This window comes from Schistocerca cancellata, chromosome 1 (assembly GCF_023864275.1).
Source record: "Schistocerca cancellata isolate TAMUIC-IGC-003103 chromosome 1, iqSchCanc2.1, whole genome shotgun sequence".
Lineage (NCBI taxonomy): Eukaryota > Metazoa > Arthropoda > Insecta > Orthoptera > Acrididae > Schistocerca > Schistocerca cancellata.
The window spans coordinates 7824450-7847877 of record NC_064626.1 but is presented as its reverse complement, the minus strand read 5'-3'; the positions used below and the strand labels follow the sequence as shown (position 1 = coordinate 7847877).

General features: G+C 39.0%; 1 protein-coding gene across 1 annotated transcript in view; it reads left to right on the top strand.

Annotated features, from left to right (window-relative positions):
• The first annotated feature begins 3784 nt into the window (after positions 1-3784).
• LOC126163903 (ovarian-specific serine/threonine-protein kinase Lok-like) overlaps positions 3785-23428 on the top strand; it is a 229738-nt gene continuing 210094 nt past the window's right edge. The window contains exon 1 of the mRNA XM_049920194.1: positions 3785-3972. Coding sequence (XP_049776151.1) covers positions 3834-3972 — 139 coding nt within the window. The 5' untranslated portion in view covers positions 3785-3833. The remainder of the gene's footprint in view (positions 3973-23428) is intronic.

Below are 23428 nucleotides of genomic sequence, written 5' to 3'. Positions count from 1 at the left end.
TATAAATCTCCTGGTTAAACAAATTTTGATACGTGTTACAGATTCTGATCACATGGAATAAAAAAATCTATAATGTTTGAAAAATTATGTAAAAACTAGCATTCCATATAAAGCCAAAATTTAATATATTTATGTGTAATTATCTATATTGATGCAAAGCAAAATGTAATATGTTAGTATGTAAATATGATCAGAATTTGTAACATCTGTAGTTTTGCATCCATGCCTTCATGGAATTTATGTTGTGGAATGGAAATCCACTGGTCTTCAGTCATGCGACACATGACCTAGGAAGAACAGAGTTATCAGTGAAAATAAACAGTACAACAAGTGAACATGCCCACACATCGATTGTATAATGGTGACATCAGTATGCAATAACATTTACATAGTGTCCAGAAGCCAATACCATAAATGGTCGGTGCCAATGATGAAGTCACACCTGACACCAAAGTCAGTCTGAGCCATCAGTGTACACAAAGATACTATCGCTAAGTTCTGTGCAAAGAGCGAGAAACTTACATCAACAGATGGAATCTGGAATAATGTCCTTAGGAAGTGAATGAAGTCCAAGGTGAACACGAGCCACGGCATGAAGCCAAGGTGGTGAAGGGTTCACACCCTTTGGGGAACTGGCAGATAGCTTCAAGATACGCTGCCAGAGCAATGGCCAAAAGCAATCTCCAGGAGGTAAGAGAGAAGAGCGACGCACCCTATACTGGCAATCAAAGGGGTCATCAAAGTAGGAGGGGTAGCATGGGTGGCTAGGCATGGCAAGCAAACTGCCTGCATATCTGCTGAGGAGAGCATCACATCGCTCTGACAGTGTAGCTCGGCGGCTTCTGCATACCTACTCTCAATTGGGTTAGTGTAAAAGGTACCAGTGGCCAAATGGATGCCACGATGTTGCATAGTACTGAGGCGGCATAGGAGGGACAGACGTGCAGATGCATAAACGAAAGAAACTCAAATCCACTGAGATAGAAATTGAAGTTTCATGTGACATTGAGGAAGATTCATTACCTGGAGTGACCATAAAATGATACTTGGATCCTTCTAATGCCCACCAGACTCATCTCCTGTTGTAACCAAAAGTTTTAGAAAAAACCTCAGTTCACATCTACGTCAGTTCACGGATCATACTGCAATCATGTTGCGAACTGATGCTGTATGTGCGCCACTGCAACTTCCAACTCGGTCCCTTACTGTGTGTTAAGATGCAGTGAACATATGGTTCCAATAGAGTACGACTGGTGCCTGACGGTATCATGGGAGCAGGTTAAGCCTGCATATGTGTTCCCTACAGACATGCTCACTCAACAGCAAGAGAAGAGGGCTACTGTACTCCCGATTACGACCCACCTGACAAGGAGGCAGAACACCGGCAGCTGAGCCACCTGCAATATTTCAAGCAGAACTGCAACCGATGACAGGAGGTCCACTGACATATGCAAGAGTATATTATCAAGTATGACATAAGATGGCACACATTCCTTGGTTTCCACTACACCACGGGGAGGGGGGGGGGAGGGTCTGTGCTGGAGACTCCATTTAAGGACAGCAAATGAAATGTTAATTATTCTTTAGCTAAACAGCTGAATTGTTTGTTCTCATTCATTCATTGTTTTTTAGTTGCTTGGCAGATCAGTTTATCGACTGCCAATTTAGTTTTCGCTCATGAAGAAGAGAGATAAAATTAATTACTATTCAGCATTCGATAGTGTTTTGATCTATAACATTAATTATGATTTACATCTATGGCCCTGTCCACATGCAACAATGTGTCCTGGCAAGTATCTGCGCACATCACATTGGTGCAGGGAGATCTTAGCGAGTGAACAGGAAATTTGCACAGAGAAGATGTGTGAGCAAACTGTTGTTGTTGTTGTGGTCTTCAGTCCTGAGACTGGTTTGATGCAGCTCTCCATGCTACTCTATCCTGTGCAAGCTTCTTCATCTCCCAGTATCTACTGCAACCTACATCCTTCTGAATCTGCTTAGTGTAGTCATCTCTTGGTCTCCCTCTACGATTTTTACCCTCCACACTGCCCTCCAATGCTAAATTTGTGATCCCTTGATGCCTCAAAATATGTCCTACCAACCGATCCCTTCTTCTAGTCAAGTTGTGCCACAAACTTCTCTTCTCCCCAATCCTATTCAATACCTCCTCATTAGTTACGTGATCTACCCACCTTATCTTCAGCATTCTTCTGTAGCACCACATTTCGAAAGCTTCTATTCTCTTCTTGTCCAAACTAGTTATCGTCCATGTTTCACTTCCATACATGGCTACACTCCATACAAATACTTTCAGAAACGACTTCCTGACACTTAAATCTATACTCGATGTTAACAAATTCCTCTTCTTGAGAAACGCTTTCCTTGCCATTGCCAGTCTACATTTTATATCCTCTCTACTTCGGCCATCATCGGTTATTTTACTCCCTAAATAGCAAAACTCCTTTACTACTTATGAAGTTGGAAATTTGAGCGAATCTGAGGGTTGAAATGACATCTATACAGAGAAGTTGGAGCGTGTGGACAGGAGAACGATGTATATGTAACGCTAAAACTTGTTTGAGTCAGCTGTTTGCTCAATCGAGTGTTCTCGTCTGTGTGTGCATAGTAAATTTTAAAATGGCATATACATGTGAGTGTACTCAGGGGATTGCTAGCATACTTTCTGTCAGTACTGTCGTACACCATAATTTGAGTTATGAGAGCGTAGCAAAAAAAAGTGATAATGGAAGATCTTGGAAGAGCGTCTTCAGGGACATGGCTATTATTACACTTATTTTACACCCTAATGTAGTATGTGTTTAACTACAAGAATTGTTTTAGAGATGAAGTATAGAATTCACTACCACAATACTGCAAGTAAGTCTTTCCAGATACACGGGACGGCATTTTATATTCTGATACAAAAGTTGCTGGTAGAAGGTAGGGAACTGGAAATCTCGGCTTAGAAACAAACTTAACTATATCTCATTGGCCATGTATATAGCTCCTAAGAATATACTGTGTCTCAGCTGTAAAAATATTGTCTGTAACTTGGCAGAATTGAGGTACAGTACTTTACTTGCTTCCTTGAAATCATCCTTCAGGGCAGCGTAAATAGCTTCACGTGTTGCAGGTATGATTACATTCAATGCTTTTTTTCGTAACTGCACTGCAGTAAGAAATTCTAGACACTTTTAACTTCTATTGCCAGTGATCTCAGCGGCAATCTCTCCACATACAAGTTTCATATACTTGGAGTAACGAATGTCAAAATATGATAACACTTTTCTAAATCCACACGCATGTAACTACGATAGTCGTCGAGTTCGTTCTACAACTCATGAAGTAAATTTACGTGCGATAACGCCTTCAGTTAAGGAGCCACTGTGTTGATCAGTCTTTCTGTTTCTGGCTTTTTGTTTCCATCTTTTAGCAGCACAGTTTGCAAACGCAGACCATACTGAAATTCATTCCATTTCTGAATAAATTAAATAGACCTTGAGGTTACGACAGTGTTCTGGCTTGCCATTGAAATTTCTGTTCTACACCGACAGATGGTGGACGAGCAGTAGATTGGAACTTACGTCGTGTATACATACTAGTTTTGCTGCGATCATGCATGCCCAGAATTATGCGGAGATATGTGCGCAGGCAGATCGTTGCGTGCATTCTTACCTTCATGGTTGCGTGATTACCTGCTTCTAGTATCGCAGGCTGTATACACTTTGGGCAGAGACATTCTGTAAAGTCCAAATAGAAGAAAAATTATTGCGACGAAGTTTTATCTCTCTGAGTGCCGGATTTAGAGTACGGGAGAGTGGGGAGTGGGAGGTATGAACAACAAAGCGATGGATGTTCCAAACAGTTTACCAGATACTCAGCAAAGTGATGGAATTAATTATAGTCAAGATATTGTTGATAATAATAGCTGGGGTAGGCTGTATGCCACAAGAAAGCAGTTTACCACTATTGGTAAGGCTAACATTTCATTTTCAGTGTTTTCCTCACTTTAAATTTGTTTTGTTGCTATAATCTTATTGACGTAGGATTACTTTTTTCATGTCTTTCCTTAAGTTTTTAAAACTGAGTGCTATATGCAGGTATCTTATGTTTGCTTTTAATTTTGTTATTGTGCAAAGGCATGTTAGTATATTTTATTGTAAAAACAATGAGTGTGTGGATGTAGTAGTCGTACACAACAAGATTGTTAAATAGTTGACAGAAAATGTATAGTCGAAAATATGAAGGCATTCATTGTTTAGTGGTCGCATTTGGCTTTTTATTCAGAATGTTCGTACGTGTATTTCTTCATCAGGATCTTGCATTCTTGTTTATGTGTCGAAATGGATAGCACGTTAGATTTTTCTTGAAACGTGTTTAACGCTCTAGACCTAGGTTAAATGCTGTACATAGCTTCCAAGGTTTTTCGCTGGAACGACCCTCACATGTTTCATGGCTTGGAAGATCCAGCTTCATGCCACTTAATGCATGGTTGCTCAATTCATCTAATTACACCTCTTCCATTGAATCTCATGGTGCATTTGTTCAAGGTGTTATTTGGTTTCTTTCAAGTTTTGTTTAATTATTCATGTCTACATTGTGGTACGGCATTCACATGAAGCCTTGATTGTGATGAGTCTGATCTACAGCATAGTCCAAGGTTGGAAAGTGATAATTTGGTTTTTGAGAGTTGCCAAAGACAGTTAATGTGAATGCAAGATAAACGTTGTTCTAACAGATTGCCCTGTAATGTAGTGTGGTGTGACCCATGTTCTGCAGGATAAATTCAGAAAAGCTAAATTAGAACATGTAAAAGTCTTACAGTATGTCGATACATGTTGTGTACATATACGTAGACCTAAATTTTGAAAGGTGCAGATATGCTCCACTACGTAATCCTCTTCTTCTCATGCCGTTACAAGCCTGCTTAGATCTTAGCCTCCTCAACACGTTTCCTTCATTCTCCACTCCCCAGCACAATTCTCCATTATCCTCTACTCTGAGACATTTTATATCTTCTTGAATATAGTATATCCATTCCTTTTGAGGCTTTCCTGTCTGTTTTCTTGTTCTTCCAGTGTCCATCCTAGAGACAAGTCCGAGCGAAGCTATTCCCTACTTTTTAGTAATCTTACAATGTCGCACCTCATATGGGATGACCCAGATTAGTGTTCCGTCAAACCATTGCTACTCTGAATTGCCCCATAGAGATTTTGCAGAACTTTACCTTCAAATATTCTGAGCTACTGTTCATCGGTACTCCTTAGTGCACATTTTTCACATCCGTAGGCTACAATTGGCCTTATCGTGACTTTGTAAATTTGCAGTTGCAGCTGTCTAATTACCTAAAGGCCCACAATCTCTTACGTGTTAAACATGTGAGAGTGTCTGTTATCCCTTACTGTGTGCGGTTTTATTTCAGTTGACACGGAATTTGTCATATTAATATTAGATCCTAGGTAGTCAAAATTATGCACATGTTCTAAATTGAAACCTGCTGCTGATAGTTAATCCAAGTTATCTTTCTTCCCCGTGAAAATCAAGTACTTAGCCTTCATTTTATTAAAAGCAGGCCTCTAAGTATTGCTGCTCTTTTTTTCCAGTTCACCCATTGTTCTCTGTAGTGAAACTCTTCTTCTACTAATTATTGCTACATTGTCAGCACATGCACATAGGTTTACATTGTGTCCATGTAACCAGATATTTCAAGCTTTTGAATTTCTGCTCAAAGAGTTGCATTAAAGAGCATTGTATGGAGGGTGTTCCCTTGTCTGTCTACTTTGTGAATTCTAAACCATTTAGTGAGTTATCCATCCACTCACACTGCAGCCTTGGAACCAGCCAATGTTGCTTACATTGGTGAAGCATACTTAGTCCACTCTTCCGGGATTCTTTCCTGATTTCAAATGAAATTGATAAGTTTGTGGACTCACTTACTGAGACCAGTTCCTCCATTTTTAACAGTTCTGCGGTTATTCCATTGAGTCCTGGTGCTTTGTAGTTTTTTTAAGACTGTGCACTACCTTCCATACTTCCTATGTTGTGGTTTCATCTGGGTTATTCCATCTCCAAATCTGACGAGATAAGGTGTGGGGGTTCTGTATGGTATTTGGTGGCTACATAACAGATTTCAGTTTAGTATCTTCAATGGTTGAATTCTCAAGGGATTTTAAAGAGAGGCAACTCACCTCCGCATCATGTACGGAGGTGCAAATGTGCCAACTTTGATGGCTTTTTTAAAAGTTCTATCAAACATTTGGTCATTTGCTTTAATATGCACAGACAATTTTTTATGTTGAATCCCACCATGGCAAAAATTAAGGATTTAGCCTTACAGATACAAGCCTCTAAAGTGGCTAAAAAATTCATCGCTCTATTCTGAGAGCCATGGTTTGACCGATCACTGCTACATTTCATATGAATCAATCACACCAATACTTCAGCGGGTTATTCATATCTATGATGTCTGTATATCGACCAGATTTAATTAACATTGGATGCCCAGATTGAAAGATATGCATCAGGAAAGTTGGCCAAAATTTTCTAATTGCAAATTAGAGGGTATTTTTTGGGGGCAGTATCTCAACTACATCTTCTTCAATCCTCTTTTTCTTGCTATAGCTGGAAAAGGTATGCTTTAAGCTTCCAAAGAAATATTGTTTAATTTCTGGAAGTTATTATCTGAGCACTTCGAGAAGATTGAAAAGTCGTATATTTTGCTCATTAAGTCCCATAATTAATTATTTTTATTTGAGTGTATAAGTCAGTTTCAAATATTAATTTATCACGACTTATAAAGAAGTATAGTACAAAATACAGCAAATTAGCAGAACAAAAATGCTAAGAGACCGTTCCATTTTCGGTTGAGCACTTCTACAATATTTTCAATGACAGAATGTGGATAACTGTATTGTCATCCTAGTGATGATGTTGATGGGGCTTCTAAATTCATGAAGATATGTTGCTAAGGAATCCAGCAGGTATCTTTAGCAGTCGGCTAGTTGAAGGAATGAACATGACCTTGTGGGTGCGTAAAGCTGATGGGGAAGTCTTGTTGTCCATGTGAAACTTCATATGTTCTAGTCCACCAAAAATTGCCATACTGTCCTGTAAACTTCGAACTGAGACTGCTGGAATTTCTTCATGTGCTTCAAAGGCATTAACTGTGAATGCTGTAGCATCATTAAAAACTCTGCTTACTCTGAGCTGATTACAATTAATTGATTTTCTCTTGTTCCAGATATACCCATGGTAAACCTTGTTTCTTGATCTGGGTGGATTTTTTCAATTTCATCTTTTGGTTCATAAAAAAGCTTTACACCTGGAATATATCATATGGAGCCAGTATTTGGATATCTAAGGCCCTCTGACAGGTTTCAGATAGATTATATAATGGTAAGACAGAGATTTAGGAACCAGGTTTTAAATTGTAAGACATTTCCTGGGGCAGATGTAGACTCTGACCACAATCTATTGGTTATGAACTGCAGATTGAAACTGAAGAAACTGCAAAAAGGTGGGAATTTAAGGAGATGGGACCTGGATAAACTGACTAAACCAGAGGTTGTAGAGAGTTTCAGGGAGAGCATTAGGGAACGATTGACAGGAATGGGGGAAAGAAATACAGTAGAAGAAGAATGGGTAGCTCTGAGGGATGAAGTGGTGAAGGCAGCAGACGATCAAGTAGGTAAAGACGCGGGCTAATAGAAATCCTTGAGTAACAGAAGAAATATTGAATTTAATTGATGAAAGGAGAAAATACAAAAATGCAGTAAATGAAGCAGGCAAAAAGGAATACAAACGTCTCAAAAATGAAATCGACAGGAAGTGCAAAATGGCTAAGCAGGGATGGCTAGAGGACAAATGTAAGGATGTAGAGGCTTGTCTCACTAGGGGTAAGATATATACTGCCTACAGGAAAATTAAAGAGACCTTTGGAGAGAAGAGAACCACTTGTATGAATATCAAGAGCTCAGATGGCAACCCAGTTCTAAGCAAAGAAGGGAAAGCAGAAAAGTGGAAGGAGTATATAGAGGGTTTATACAAGGGCGATGTACTTGAGGACAATATTATGGAAATGGAAGAGGATGTAGATGAAGATGAAATGGGAGATAAGATACTGCGTGAAGAGTTTGACAGAGCACTGAAAGACCTGAGTCAAAACAAGGCCCCGGGAGTAGACAACATTCCATTAGAACTACTGATGGCCTCAGGAGAGCCAGTCATGACAAAACTCTACCATCTGGTGAGCACGATGTATGAGACAGGCGAAATACCCTCAGACTTTAAGAAGAATATAATAATTCCAATCCCAAAGAAAGCAGGTGTTGACAGATGTGAAAGTTACCGAACTATCAGTTTAATAAGTCACAGCTGCAAAATACTAACGCGAATTCTTTACAGACGAATGGAAAAACTGGTAGAAGCTGACCTCGGGGAAGATCAGTTTGGATTCCGTAGAAATGTTGGAACACGTGAGGCAATACTGACCTTACGACTTATCTTGGAAGAAAGATTAAGAAAAGGCAAACCTACGTTTCTAGCATTTGTAGACTTAGAGAAAGCTTTCGACAATGTTGATTGGAATACTCTCTTTCAAATTCTGAAGGTGGCAGGGGTAAAGTACAGGGAGCGAAAGGCTATTTACAATTTGTACAGAAACCAGATGGCAGTTATAAGAGTCGAGGGGCATGAAAGGGAAGCAGTGGTTGGGAAAGGAGTGAGACAGGGTTGTAGCCTCTCCCCGATGTTATTCAATCTGTATATTGAGCAAGCAGTAAAGGAAGCAAAAGAAAAATTCGGAGTAGGTATTAAAATTCATGGAGAAGAAGCAAAAAATTTGAGGTTCGCCGATGACATTGTAATTCTGTCAGAGACAGCAAAGGACTTGGAAGAGCAGTTGAACGGAATGGACAGTGTCTTGAAAGGAGGATATAAGATGAACATCAACAAAAGCAAAACGAGGATAATGGAATGTAGTCAAATTAAGTCGGGTGATGCTGAGGGAATTAGATTAGGAAATGAGACACTTTAAGTAGTAAAGGAGTTTTGCTATTTAGGGAGTAAAATAACCGATGATGGTCGAAGTAGAGAGGATATAAAATGTAGACTGGCAATAGCAAGGAAAGCGTTTCTCAAGAAGAGAAATTTGTTAACATCGAATATAGATTTAGGTGTCAGGAAGTCGTTTCTGAAAGTATTTGTATGGAGTGTAGCCATGTATGGAAGTGAGACATGGACGATAACTAGTTTGGACAAGAAGAGAATAGAAGCTTTCGAAATGTGGTGCTACAGAAGAATGCTGAAGATAAGGTGGGTAGATCACGTAACTAATGAGGAGGTATTGAATAGGATTGGGGAGATGAGAAGTTTGTGGCACAACTTGACTAGAAGAAGGGATCGGTTGGTAGGACATGTTCTGAGGCATCGAGGGATCACAAATTTAGCATTGGAGAGCAGCGTGGAGGGTAAAAATCGTAGAGGGAGACCAAGAGATCAATACACTAAGCAGATTCAGAAGGATGTAGGTTGCAGTAGGTACTGGGAGATGAAGCAGCTTGCACAGGATAGAGTAGCATGGAGAGCTGCATCAAACCAGTCTCAGGACTGAAGACCACAACAACAACAACAACAAGGCCCTCTGCAGAATAGCGCAGGCTCAAGTCCTTTTGCTGTTCCCCCAATGCCGTCACAAGGCAATTTACCGTGTCTTGTTTTAAAAAAATTCCATTTGGCAGTAATACCAAAATCCTTTTCGTGCAGGCATAAATTGATGGAATTTTTGAAATTCTTATATTGAACAGCTGAAGCATCACTAAAGTAATTAATGTTCTTAATGTTTTCAGTCTTTGTCTTTAAATATGCTACCAACTTTATTTGAAAGGTGTGGACAACAGTCACTGACCATATGAATGCTAATACTCTGACATTCTTTGCCATCAAAATAGACATCAGATGGATGAAATGTGGGCTGACTATTCTCCCAGTGGAATCCTTGCACTCTCTCCTGAACAACAAATGAATATTTCTCAGCAAAATCTATCAATATAGTTAATTCATTTTCTGCAAGATTTCTTTTTAGCTGCTTAAAATAGAAAACTTTGGTGTTTTGACACAGTGATGGCTTCTTAAACTGGTAATTTTCAAAATCAATACCTCCATGAAATCTTCAACAGTTCTTTGGCAAGTCTCCAATGTGTGTTTGTCAAAATGGACCCATTGCTTGTATTACATTGTTTCTTCAGGGTCATAGTCTTTAAAAGAGTCTTCAAGAAAAGCCTCTAGTCGCATTTTTCATGAACACGCCTTGCAATGTTGCAGCATACAGTGTTTTTTATTACAAACTGCATACAGTTTTTTGTAGTCGTCTTAATTTGACATGTTGATGAATTGCCAATAACATACTGAATGTGATCCAGAAGCACCAGCTGTACTACACCATTTCGGCCTGAGCTCACAAAATTTTGAGAGGCTTAGTTCATTTCCATATTGCTTACAATAAGCAATGAACATTTCTTGTAGGTTACAAAGGAGCAGGCGTTTCTCTCCTTGTGAATAATTCCACATTTATTCTTACTGCAACACAGTCCTTTTTTCCTGGGCATAAACGAGAAAACTCCATCTTCAGAGCAAGTGAGGACATTTTGTTTTATTTCACCAATGAGCTTTTTCCTCTTCTCGGTTTGCAGGTGTTGCCAAAATCCCATCTTCCATCTTTAGTTTCCAAGCCTTCTTCACTGTTTTAGTTGAAGCAGCAAATTATTTAGCCATTTTTCAGTAGTGCAGCTGTTTGGGGCCAGGGTCAAAATTTGAAATTTGCTGCTATTGCTTGAAGTCTGAAGTATAATCTTAAGTTAAGCAATTAAGATGTCGAGTCAATGGAAGCGTTCGATTCCACCCTTTGGCTTTGACCCATGACGTCACGACGGCATGGAGTTTAGTTTGTGAGTGTGGCGTGTTTATAGGTGTCATTTTGATGCGGTCGATGGTGCTCTCTAGTGGTGTGTTTATGGGTTGCATGTTATGTGGTGTATTGGGTTTAGTTGCGTGTTAGTCCTTGATGCGTTCGGTATTGCTGTTGACTGTGGGTTTACAGGAATGGTTTTCAGTGAGTTAACAATTTAGTTTTTGTTGTATTTTTGTAGTTATTATAATGTTGTTTGCTGTTCGTCGTTTGTGAATTAAAAATTAAATTACTTTGTTTATACCTTTGTTAGGTATGGATATGACTGACAAATTGAACAGTGTGCGTTTGTGCGCACTACAGATGGGGAACAGTGCTTTGTCCCACATAAAGTTTCTCCAGCTTTTTGGGCTGTTGGCCGAAGGGGTGAAGTGCCTCTGTCTGTCAGGAGGAAATAAGATTGACGAAAATTCCAGTGTCTCGGACCAGGGATGGCTACATGTGGAGGTGCCGTAGTGATAACCTATGGCGCTCTATAAGGCAAGGTTCCTGGTTCGAGAAGTCTAGGTTGGGCATGCAAGAAATTGTGTTCATGACTTATTTTTGTTGTAGATCTTCTCACAATTTCTGTGCTCATGAGATTGGTGTGAGAGGACTGTGCTTGATTGGTTTTCATTTTGTCGTGAACTGTGTTCATAGTATATTAAGTACAGGGGTAAGTTGGGTGGGCCTAGGGTGGTGGTGGAGGTTGATTAATCGCAGTTTGGGAGGAAGTAGTATGGAAGGGTAAGTCTTTCGTTGGTGTATGGGTGTGGGAGGTGTTGTTTCAGGGGGTGGTTTTACAGAATGTGTATTTAGGGTTTTCAAGGGGCAGACGTAAAGGGAATTAGTGGGATTTCACAGAAGATGGGAGTACCATAGTTTGATGTGTTTTCATCTTATAGGGGGTTGGGTGAGCAGGGGTACAATCATTTAGTAGTTAATCATAGTGTTGAGTTGTAAAAATTATGAGACCGGGGTCTGTACTAATACCATAGAGGGGTTTTGGGGTGCCATTACGTCAGTTATTGGGAAGGGGAACAGGAGCTCTTCTAACCTTCAGTCTCATTTAGAAGAGCGTCCCTGAGGGCTATTGTGTTATTAGGTTTTTTTTTTTTTTAAGGACAGTTAGTAGGATGTATAGGCCGAAGGTTGTTGGTTAGGGAGGTACCGTGTGAGGGGGGGGGGGGTTAGTTGGTGGCAAGGTTTTCTGGAGGTAGGTGGGTGGGTGGTGGTGGTTGTTTTGTGATTTTGTTGCGGAGGATCTCTTTTGTTGCAGTTGCAGTTGTTGTTGAGTTGTAGTGTGTGATTGAGATTTTTTTGGCTTTAATTTGTTTATCGGTCTTTGATTTTGGGGGAGGCTGGGGGCAGGGTGAGTTGTGGGTTGGTTGGTAAATTTTTTTTTCGTGTGTGTGTGTGTGTGTGTGTGTGTGTGTGTGTGTGTGTGTGTGTCTCCTAGAGTGCAACACCGGAACTTTTTTGTGGTAAGTTGTTTTTTTTTTTTCTTTTTTGTCTGTTTAGATGGTTGGTGGCGTATTTGTGAGTTGTTTGGTTTGTGGTATTGGTGATTTGGTATCGTGAGTCGCTGTTGACCTATTTAGGTCAAGGGAAGTGTTAGATTCCAATTTGGTTTTTCTAGGTTTTTTTGTGGTAGCAGTAATTGTTGCGGTGGTGAAAGTTTTGGAATTTTATAATGTGCTATCAGTAGTTGCTGTTGAGCTATATAGGTCAAGGGAAGTGACCAGATTCCATAGGATATGGTGTGTAGTGGAATTTGGGAAGGTTGTGGGGTCATTTTATTTTGTCATTTTGTGGCATTTAGTATAGTGGTGTGTGTTTATATTTAGCTTGTCCCCCAATTTCCCATGCTTGTCCCGTTAGTTTCATTATATCTTTACAGGAAGATGTCTGTGATGGTTTTACGATCTATTTTCCTGTTTGTTTTCATGTTTACGTAATGACGTCATAGGCGCGACATAGGAGTATTTGTGAATGGTCGTTTCCACCATATTAGTGACATCATGGGTCAAAGAAGACGGGTGGAATCGTATGCTTCTGTATTCCCAAGACGTCCATACTCTTCCATTTGTATCTGACGAATAACTACTTGGCTCACACCAGCAACTGTGGCAATTACCTTAGTAATGCTGCCTTGGGCTTTCAGACATTTGCACTTTATGTATCCCATTGAATCGCTTTCGCTGATCCGTTGAACCTTTAGTAGTGATTCTCCATGTGATGATGATGATGAAGTATTATCAGTAAAACAGGCATAGACAACACCCATGTCTTCAGTGGATGATGATTTTTGCTTATCCTGGCAGGAAGATTCTTTTTGGGCATATCATGTCGACACTCGGTACAAATTTTCTGACCAGGTTTAGAAACTTCATTAGTCAGTAACTTCAACCTGTCAGACATTGGAGTGTTTACTGGTGTTCAAGCCTTCTTGGTTATACGTTTTTCGTTACCAAATCGGTTGCAGAAATTCTGCAGGAATTGAAAATTTGTCATCAACAAGGAATTCTGGTATGAAAAAATTTGGGCATCTTCAGTAAAACCTAGCCCAGACCTACACTGAATGAGCTCCTTGTCAACTGGTGATATCTCCTTAACTGATTGTAGTTCCCTCTTGCCATGATAAAATGCTGATGACTTCAGACAATATTCAGTGCTGTTTTTATATAAAATACATAATGGTGATGACTTCAGACAATATTCAGTATTATTTTTATATAAAATGTACAAATTAGGCTATCAAAACATCGTTTTATTGCTTACCTTGATCTACAACAAAAATTACTGACTACTCAAAGACTCAGTACTCAACACTAAGATTGTGCAGTGTCAACATCAAAGATTACACCACTCAAAGACTGATACTGTGAAAATTGCCAATAATGAAAGCAGCAATTGAAAGTGGTGATTCAGCAATGTATATCACTGCTGTGAGGATAGAGCCTTAAAAGAACTATTGCTGCTTTAAAATACCAATGGAAACTGAGTGACAGTGCATTTTAGGGTTACAGCCTTCTAAAGCAACATAGCATTTCATTATGATCTTCTAGATTTTTAATCTTCAGGGCACTTTCTGAGGTTTTATTATATTTATATTCTACACTGTAAAATAATGTAAAAACACATCTTATTAGCACAGTTACTTTCCTTTAACCACAGGAACATCCTATACTATTAAGACACTACAATTACACATTTTTTTGATTTACAACTTCATATTGTTTTAATTTTTGTATTTATCAGTAACCCATGTTCCCTACTTTTGATAGGTGTTCTTACTCAATAATATGCAAGATCCAGAAATTAAACGATATAGCTCTTGAAAGCTTAAAGGATGCTCTATCCAGCTGTGGCAAGAAAAAAAGGATTGAAGAACACACAGTTGTGATATTGCCCCTAAAAATACCATAAAATTTGCAAGTAGAAAATTTTGGCCAATTTTGCAGGTGCAACTCTTTAAACCTGGCCATCCAGAACTAATTAAATTTGATTGATATACAGACATCATATGTAGGAATAGCTACATACATCTGAAGTTTTGGCATGATTGGCTCATACCTAAAGTAGCAATGGTCGGTCAAACCATGGCTCTCAGAATAGTGCGACGAACTTTTTACCCACTTTAGAGGCTTGTATCATTATTTGGGTATGGCTAAATCCCTAATTTTTGCCATGGTGTGATTCAGCATAAAATTTGTCTATGTATATTAAAGCAAATGACCAAATGTTTGCTAGAACATTTAAAAAAAACCTAGCAAAATTGGCACATTTCACCTTTGTACATGATACTGAGGTGAGTAGCCTCTCTTTAAAATCCCGTAAGAATTCAACTACTGAAGATATTAGGATGAAATTTGGTATATAACCATCAAAGACCATGCTGAATCTTCACACCAAATTTCATTAGATTTGGAGATGGTAGAGTGGGAACACTTTTCAATAATGGTCCCTTTGCTGTGGAATGACCCTTCCCTCTCTGGATCTGCAGTGTAGTACAGTGGCTGCTCACTCCCTGTAAGACTGGCCTCCAAAATTCCCTTGAAGTATTCTCTCCATCTATCCAAAACATGGTTTATCTGTCAGCAAATTTTCCTCTTTTTCCTTACATGCTGCTAGTTTTGGTTTATATTTTTGAGTACCTTCTTTAATTTTCTTTTAAAATTTTCTGCTGTCATTCCTTTGGTAATGCTCTTCCATCTCCTCTACCTGTAACCATATGGCTTTCCGTTTTGTTTGTTTGTTTTCCTCCTACATATTCTTGCTGCCTCTGTTCTGTGTTCATTATATAAAGCCTGATTTGATCTTGTATTTCACTGTAAGAACTTGAGTCTTGCGTCCTTTTTCTTTCCCACTTTGTTTACATACATCATAATTCTAGTTTTCATTTCTTAATCTCTTTGTTTCCCCACATTACTTCATGTACTGGTGTCAAAGTGTAATTTGTTAGAGTTCCATTCTGTGTCTTTAAGGTCTTCACATCTTTTGTTTGTAATTCCTGTCTCAATCTGTTCTGATTTCTTTAATAGTAGACCTGTCTGTGTCATCCCATGTCAAATGATCTAGAGGTTCCCACATGACAATCATAGATTTTGATGAAATTTTGTGAGAGCATTCACACATATTCCCAGTGAACATTAGTAAAGTTTTTCTTCACCAGTATAATACTTGGTAGAGATGCAGTCATTTCATTGACTCCATAGTAAGCTTTCAGCAGTGCACCTATGAGTGTTTGGTAACAGTGAGGCATAGCATCTCTGGCAATATTTTCTTGAAAGAAACAAAAGTAAGCAACTTGTACAACTTTTTGCACTTTGATACAATAAAAATATTTCTTGAGCAGAATGAAATTCACACTCTGCAGTGAGTGTGAAACTTCCTGGTATTTAAACCTTTGTGCCAGACTGAAACTCGAACTCGGAACTGAGTTCAGGTCTCGGTCAGGCACACAGTTTTAATCTGCCAGGAAGTTTCACATGAGCACACAGCCTAAAAATGACAACAAAGTGGAGGTGAATTGAAAATATGTGCACATTCCATTGGTACTCAAATTAAATACTACTTTTTTTACTATTTTCTATGATTATTTAACTCTCCCAAGGAAAGGTAATATTGAAAGTCCAAGTGACTAGGAAGTGAGATAGCCAGAAGAACTCAAAAAAACTTCAAAAGGGGTGTCTCGCCACTCACCATGACACATCTCAGTCCCTTTTTTAACTGTGGATTACAGATGCACTGGACATCATGGTGGTAAGATAGTTGCATAACAGATGCAACAAAGCTCGTGTAAATTGGCTTAAAGTTTCACACCATTGTCACATAGTGTATATATTGGTGAACTTCATATCATATGACTTTTGTTATAGAGAAATTTGAGTGTCTTTTTTATTGTACAGTGCTATTGATTTGTGTAATGATTAAAAATTGAATAAGTGTTTTGCTTGGTCCATGGTGGCTTAACCACTGCTGGTTTCTTTCAAAGGATGGAAACAAGCATCCATGGACCATAGCAACACATTTATTTAATTTTTCATCATCATACTTATGGGTCACATATACCAAAAAGTATGTGAACACGGAACATCTTATACTTTAAACTGGAATTAAACCAGTGCATTCTTAACATTGTACAATACTTGAAGGCATTTTATACAATGTGTATTCCAGCTGTTATGCAACAATTTTACTACGATGAAGTCCAGTGCCTTGGCAATTACCGTTAAATTTTGAAGTTGATAACCAGTTTGATTCTGTAGTTATTGTAGCAGAAAAACAGGCTGAAATGTCATGATGATCTAAAACGAAAGACACTCCTGCACCCACTCCTACCCTCCCCCCCACCCTCCTCTTCCTCCAGACTCAATCTTACTTGCTAGTCATCAGGTCGTTTGATATTACCTCCCACAGAGAGTACTAAGTACTAAATACAAGCTGATAAGTGAACATTTCAATGATGTGACACTGAACATTATAAAATGTGTCAGTTTTAATAACTTCTGTGAACGGTCAACTAAAGATTTTGTTTTAGTATTTGGAAGATCTAATGATGCTAGCAAAAATCAAGCATCTGATGCAACCTCTGCTCTCCAGAGAATACTAGCAAACCTCACACGTACTAATGCCATAATAGTGAGCATACCCCATCGATATGAGTTGATGGAGACATCATATGTGGATAAAGAAGTATTGAAAATGAGTACTAAAGACAAGCAGATAGTGATCATTTCAATGATGTGACACTGATGAATACAAGTACTTCCAAAATACACCATTATACAAAACATGGTCAGCACTTCAAACTACTCTGGTAGGTTAGCCTTATGCAAAGCTATTGGAAAATGTGTAAGTGAAAAATTAAAATTCGAGGAAACGTCTAGTCTTGAACAATAGTCTCTTTCAGGGAAACTTTTGCAACGATGACCAAATCTTGTCTTCACACATCTGTCTATTAAGTTACAATCACTATCAATAACTACACAATCATGTAATGATAAATCTGTACTGCAATTAAAAGCTGAAGATGTCAGTGTGTCGTCTTGCCATATAGATACACAATCAGTGAGAAATAAAGTTACTGAACTACAAGATGTACAACTTTGCTTCTGCTGTTTTTTCCCCCAACATTTGAGGCTTTAATGAAACAAATTGGTTACACGTGTATCATTCAAAGTATTTTCCATTGCTGGTGACTACATTCTCTCATCTTTCGGGCAGTGTACGAAACCCGTGTTGAAAAAATTGTTCATCTTTTGAAACGATACACGAATCGATCCAATTTGTGACTTCTTCATGAGATAGGAAGTGCTGATCAGGCAGGCCACGCGCCATTGATCTGAACAGGTGATAGTCAGAGGGAGCAATGTCTGGAGAATATGGCGGGTGGGGTGGCACTTCTCATTTTAACATTTCCAATTACCTTTTGACCTCTTTTGCAACGTGGGGTCAAGCGTTGTTGTGCTGCAAAATCACTTTATCTTGCCTATCGCTGTATTGCGGCTGTTTGTCTTTTAATGCTCTGCTCAAACGCATTAATTGCATTTGATAACAAGCACCTGTGATTGTTTCGCTTGGTTTCAACACCTCATAGTACATGATGCCAAGCTGGTGTCACCAAGTGCAGAGCACGATTTTGGAGCTGTGTATATTCGGTTTGGCCATCGACGTGGAAGCATGACCGGGATATCCCCATGATTTTTTGTGTTTAGGGTTAGCGTAATGAACCCATTTTTCATCCCCGGTCACAATGCGATCCAGAAATCCCTTCCGTTTTTGCCTCTGAAGCAACTGTTCACAAACACACAAATGCCGTCTTTTGGTTTTAGATCACACAGGACCCAAGTTCCTTCTTTCTGAATCATGCTCATAGCCTTGAGACTTGAAATGGCTTGCTCTGTCACTCCCACTAATTGTACTAGTTCTTCTTGAGTTTGATGCGTGTCTTACTCAGCAATGTCACTAGTTCTGCATCTTCGTACACATTCTCTCTTCCACCACTATGCTGGTCTAAGATGTTAAAAGCACCATTCTTGAAGCTTTGAAGCCACTCAAGACACTAATAGTGTCCTTACTATACGTACTTGAGAACATTTGATGAGACTCAGCTGCTGTTTCCTTCATATTGAAACAGAACAGTAACACCTCCCGCAAATTCGAGAATTAGGCTTGTAAACTGACATTTTCAATCAAGAAGAACTTTATGATGCAGGCACAAATCGACTAATGTTTCAATGAGGTTATGTTGACCGAGGTCAAAGCTAACTGCCTGACGTCTGCGATTTATTTATTTATTTATTTATTTAGCATACAATAGATCACAGAGCACTGAAAGACCTGAGTCGAAACAAGGCCCCCGGAGTAGACAACATTCCATTGGAACTACTGACGGCCTTGGGAGAGCCAGTCCTGACAAAACTCTACCATCTGGTGAGCAAGATGTATGAAACAGGCGAAATACCCTCAGACTTCAAGAAGAATATAATAATTCCAATCCCAAAGAAAGCAGGTGTTGACAGATGTGAAAATTACCGAACAATCAGTTTAATAAGCCACAGCTGCAAAATACTAACACGAATTCTTTACAGACGAATGGAAAAACTGGTAGAAGCCGACCTCGGGGAAGATCAGTTTGGATTCCGTAGAAATGTTGGAACACGTGAGGCAATACTGACCTTACGACTTATCTTAGAAGAAAGATTAAGGAAAGGCAAACCTACGTTTCTAGCATTTGTAGACTTAGAGAAAGCTTTTGACAATGTTGACTGGAATACACTCTTTCAAATTCTAAAGGTGGCAGGGGTAAAATACAGGGAGCGAAAGGCTATTTACAATTTGTACAGAAACCAGATGGCAGTTATAAGAGTCGAGGGACATGAAAGGGAAGCAGTGGTTAAGAAGGGAGTCAGACAGGGTTGTAGCCTCTCCCCGATGTTATTCAATCTGTATATTGAGCAAGCAGTAAAGGAAACAAAAGAAAAATTCGGAGTAGGTATTAAAATCCATGGAGAAGAAATAAAAACGTTGAGGTTCGCTGATGACATTGTAATTCTGTCAGAGACAGCAAAGGACTTGGAAGAGCAGTTGAATGGAATGGATGGTGTCTTGAAGGGAGGATATAAGATGAACATCAACAAAAGCAAAACGAGGATAATGGAATGTAGTCGAATTAAGTCGGGTGATGTTGAGGGTATTAGATTAAGAAATGAGACACTTAAAGTAGTAAAGGAGTTTTGCTATTTGGGGAGCAAAATAACTGATGATGGTCGAAGTAGAGAGGATATAAAATGTAGACTGGCAATGGCAAGGAAAGCGTTTCTGAGGAAGAGAAATTTGTTAACATCGAGTATAGATTTAAGTGTCAGGAAGTCATTTCTGAAAGTATTTGTATGGAGTGTAGCCATGTATGGAAGTGAAACATGGACGGTAAATAGTTTGGACAAGAAGAGAATAGAAGCTTTCGAAATGTGGTGCTACAGAAGAATGCTGAAGATTAGGTGGGTAGATCACATAACTAATGAGGAAGTATTGAATAGGATTGGGGAGAAGAGAAGTTTGTGGCACAACTTGACCAGAAGAAGGGATCGGTTGGTAGGACATGTTCTGAGGCATCAAGGGATCACCAATTTAGTATAGGAGGGCAGCGTGGAGGGTAAAAATTGTAGGGGGAGACCAAGAGATGAATACACTAAGCAGATTCAGAAGGATGTATGTTGCAGTAGGTACTGGGAGATGAAGAAGCTTGCACACGATAGAGTAGCATGGAGAGCTGGATCAAACCAGTCTCAGGACTGAAGACCATAACAACAACAACAGATCACGTGATCTAGGATTTGTCATTTGATCACACGTAACACATAACAACACACACACATAATAAATGGGACTGATGACCAGAGCTATTAAGTCCCATAGTGCTCAGAGCCATAATAAATGGACAAACATGTACAAACAGCAAAACAAATTACATACACATAGTACATAAGTGGTGTACAAGAACGTATTACACAAAAAAAAGTATGTGCTCATGATAAACAATTATAGATCATGAAGTACGCCTTATACACGAAACGTATTACGGATATTTAACAGATTTTTCATAAGTACCATAATTACAAAGTTGAAAACATAATTAAAGTAGTTTGAATTTTTAAAAAATAAGTACAGGTTTCAATCCACAGTCGGAGACAGATTTTCATTTACACTGTAGTAGTATTTTTCCATCAAGTATTTTTTACTTCACATTTGAAATTATTTTTGCCTTTCAATTCTTTAATTTGAGATGGAAGTGCATTTAAAAGCATTATTCCTAAGTGGCTAACATAGTACATGGTACATAGGGAATGTGGAAGTATTGTGATCATGGTAGCTTGAGTTGGTTTGGGGATCACAGTTATTTTTACTGATCATTTCCAGGCATTTAAAAATATATATCGATGGTATTGTCAGTATCTTTAGTTGTCTGAATAAGGGTCTACAGTGAGTTTGTGGTGGGCTGTGTGTCATGATACGAATAGCTCTTTTTTGCATAATAAACATGTCATTTAGTCTTGACGGGTTTTTCCACAAAAACTTATGCCATAGCTTGCAACTGATTGGAAATAACTAAAGTACACCGCTCTAATACATTCTTTGCTACATACCTTGGATATTATTCTTAAGGCAAAACATGCTGAGCCAAGTTTCTGAGTAAGATGTACACTGTGTTCATTCCAGTTTAAATCTTGGTCAATTCGCATTCCTAGAAACTTTGTGGTGGACACTTTCTCTATTTGTTTGCTATCCAGCATAAGGCACATATTTTCCCCTTGACACTTGCTTCCATACTGTATAAAGTTTGTTTTCTTTGTATTTAATGCCAGCTTATTTGAATAAAACCATGACTGTATGTATGAGAGCATTTTTTTCTGCTGTAGTACACAATGATTCTTTTATATCACTAATTATGATACTCGTGTCATCTGCAAATAGTAGAATTTTGGCTGAGCTGTCTGGAGCCTGTATATCATTGATGTTGTTGTTGTTGTTGTTGTTGTTGTCTTCAGTCCTGAGACTGGTTTAATGCAGCTCTCCATGCTACTCTATCCTGTGCAAGCTTCTTCATCTCCCAGTACCTACTGCAACCTACATCCTTCTGAATCTGCTTAGTGTATTCATCTCTTGGTCTCCCTCTACGATTTTTACCCTCCACGCTGCCCTCCAATACTAAATTGGTGATCCCTTGATGCCTCATAACATGTCCTACCAACCGATCCCTTCTTCTGGTCAAGTTGTGCCACAAACTTTTCTCCCCAATCCTATTCAATACTTCCTCATTAGTTATGTGATCTACCCATCTAATCTTCAGCATTCTTCTGTAGCACCACATTTCAAAAGCTTCTATTCTCTTCTTGTCCAAACTATGTATCGTCCATGTTTCACTTCCATACATGGCTACACTCCATACAAATACTTTCAGAAATGACTTCCTGACACTTAAATCTATACTCGATGTTAACAAATTTCTCTTCTTCAGAAACGCTTTCCTTGCCATTGCCAGGCTACATTTTATATCCTCTCTACTTCGACCATCATCAGTTGTTTTGCTCCCCAAATAGCAAAACTCCTTTACTACTTTAAGTGTCTCATTTCTTAATCTAATTCCCTCAGCATCACACGACTTAATTTGACTACATTCCATTATCCTCGTTTTGCTTTTGTTGATGTTCATCTTACATCCTCCTTTCAAGACGCTATCCATTCCATTCAACTGCTCTTCCAAGTCCTTTCCTGTCTCTGACAGAATTACAATGTCATCGGCGAACCTCAAAGTTTTTATTTCTTTTCCATGGATTTTAATACCTACTCCGAATTTTTCTTTTGTTTCCTTTACTGCTTGCTCAATATACAGATTGAATAACATCTGGGAGAGGCTACAACCCTGTCTCACTCCCTTCCCAACCACTGCTTCCCTTTTATGCCCCTCGACTCTTATAACTGTGCCATCTGGCTTCTGTACAAATTATAAATAGCCTTTCACTCCCTGTATTTTACACCTGCCACCTTTAGAATTTGAAAGAGAGTATTCCAGTCAACATTGTCGAAAGCTTTCTCTAAATCTACAAATGCTAGAAATGTAGGTCTGCCTTTCCTTAATCTTTCTTCTAAGATAAGTCGTAAGGTCAATATTGTCTCACGTGTTCCAGTATTTCTAAGAAATCCAAACTGATCTTCCCCGAGGTCGGCTTCTACTAGTTTTTCCATTCGTCTGTAAAGAGTTCATGTTAGTATTTTGCAGCTGTGGCTTATTAAACTGATTGTTCGGTAATTTTCACGTCTGTCAACACCTGCTTTCTTTGGGATTGGAATTATTATATTCTTCTTGAAGTCTGAGGGTATTTTGCCTGTTTCATACATCTTGCTCAGCGGATGGTAGAGTTTTGTCAGGACTGGCTCTCACAAGGCCGTCAGTAGTTCCAATAGAATGTTGTCTACTCCGGGGGCCTTGTTTCGACTCAGGTCTGTCAGTGCTCTGTCAAATTCTTCACGCAGTATCGTATCTCCCATTTCATCTTCATCCTCTTCCATTTCCATAATATTGTCCTCAAGTACATCGCCCTTGTATAGACCCTCTATATACTCCTTCCACCTTTCTGCTGTCCCTTCTTTGCTTAGAACTGGGTTTCCATCTGAACTCTTGATGTTCATACAAGCGGTTCTCTTATTTCCAAAGGTCTCTTTAATTTTCCTGTAGGCTCTATCTATCTTACCCCTAGTGAGACAAGCCTCTACATCCTTACATTTGTCCTGTAGCCATCCCTGCTTAGCCATTTTGCACTTCCTGACGATCTCATTTTTGAGACGTTTGTATTCCTTTTTGCCTGCTTCATTTACTGCATTTTTATATTTTATCCTTTCATCAATTAAATTCAATATTTCTTCTGTTACCCTAGGATTTCTACTAGCCCTCGTCTTTTTACCTACTTGATCCTCTGCTGC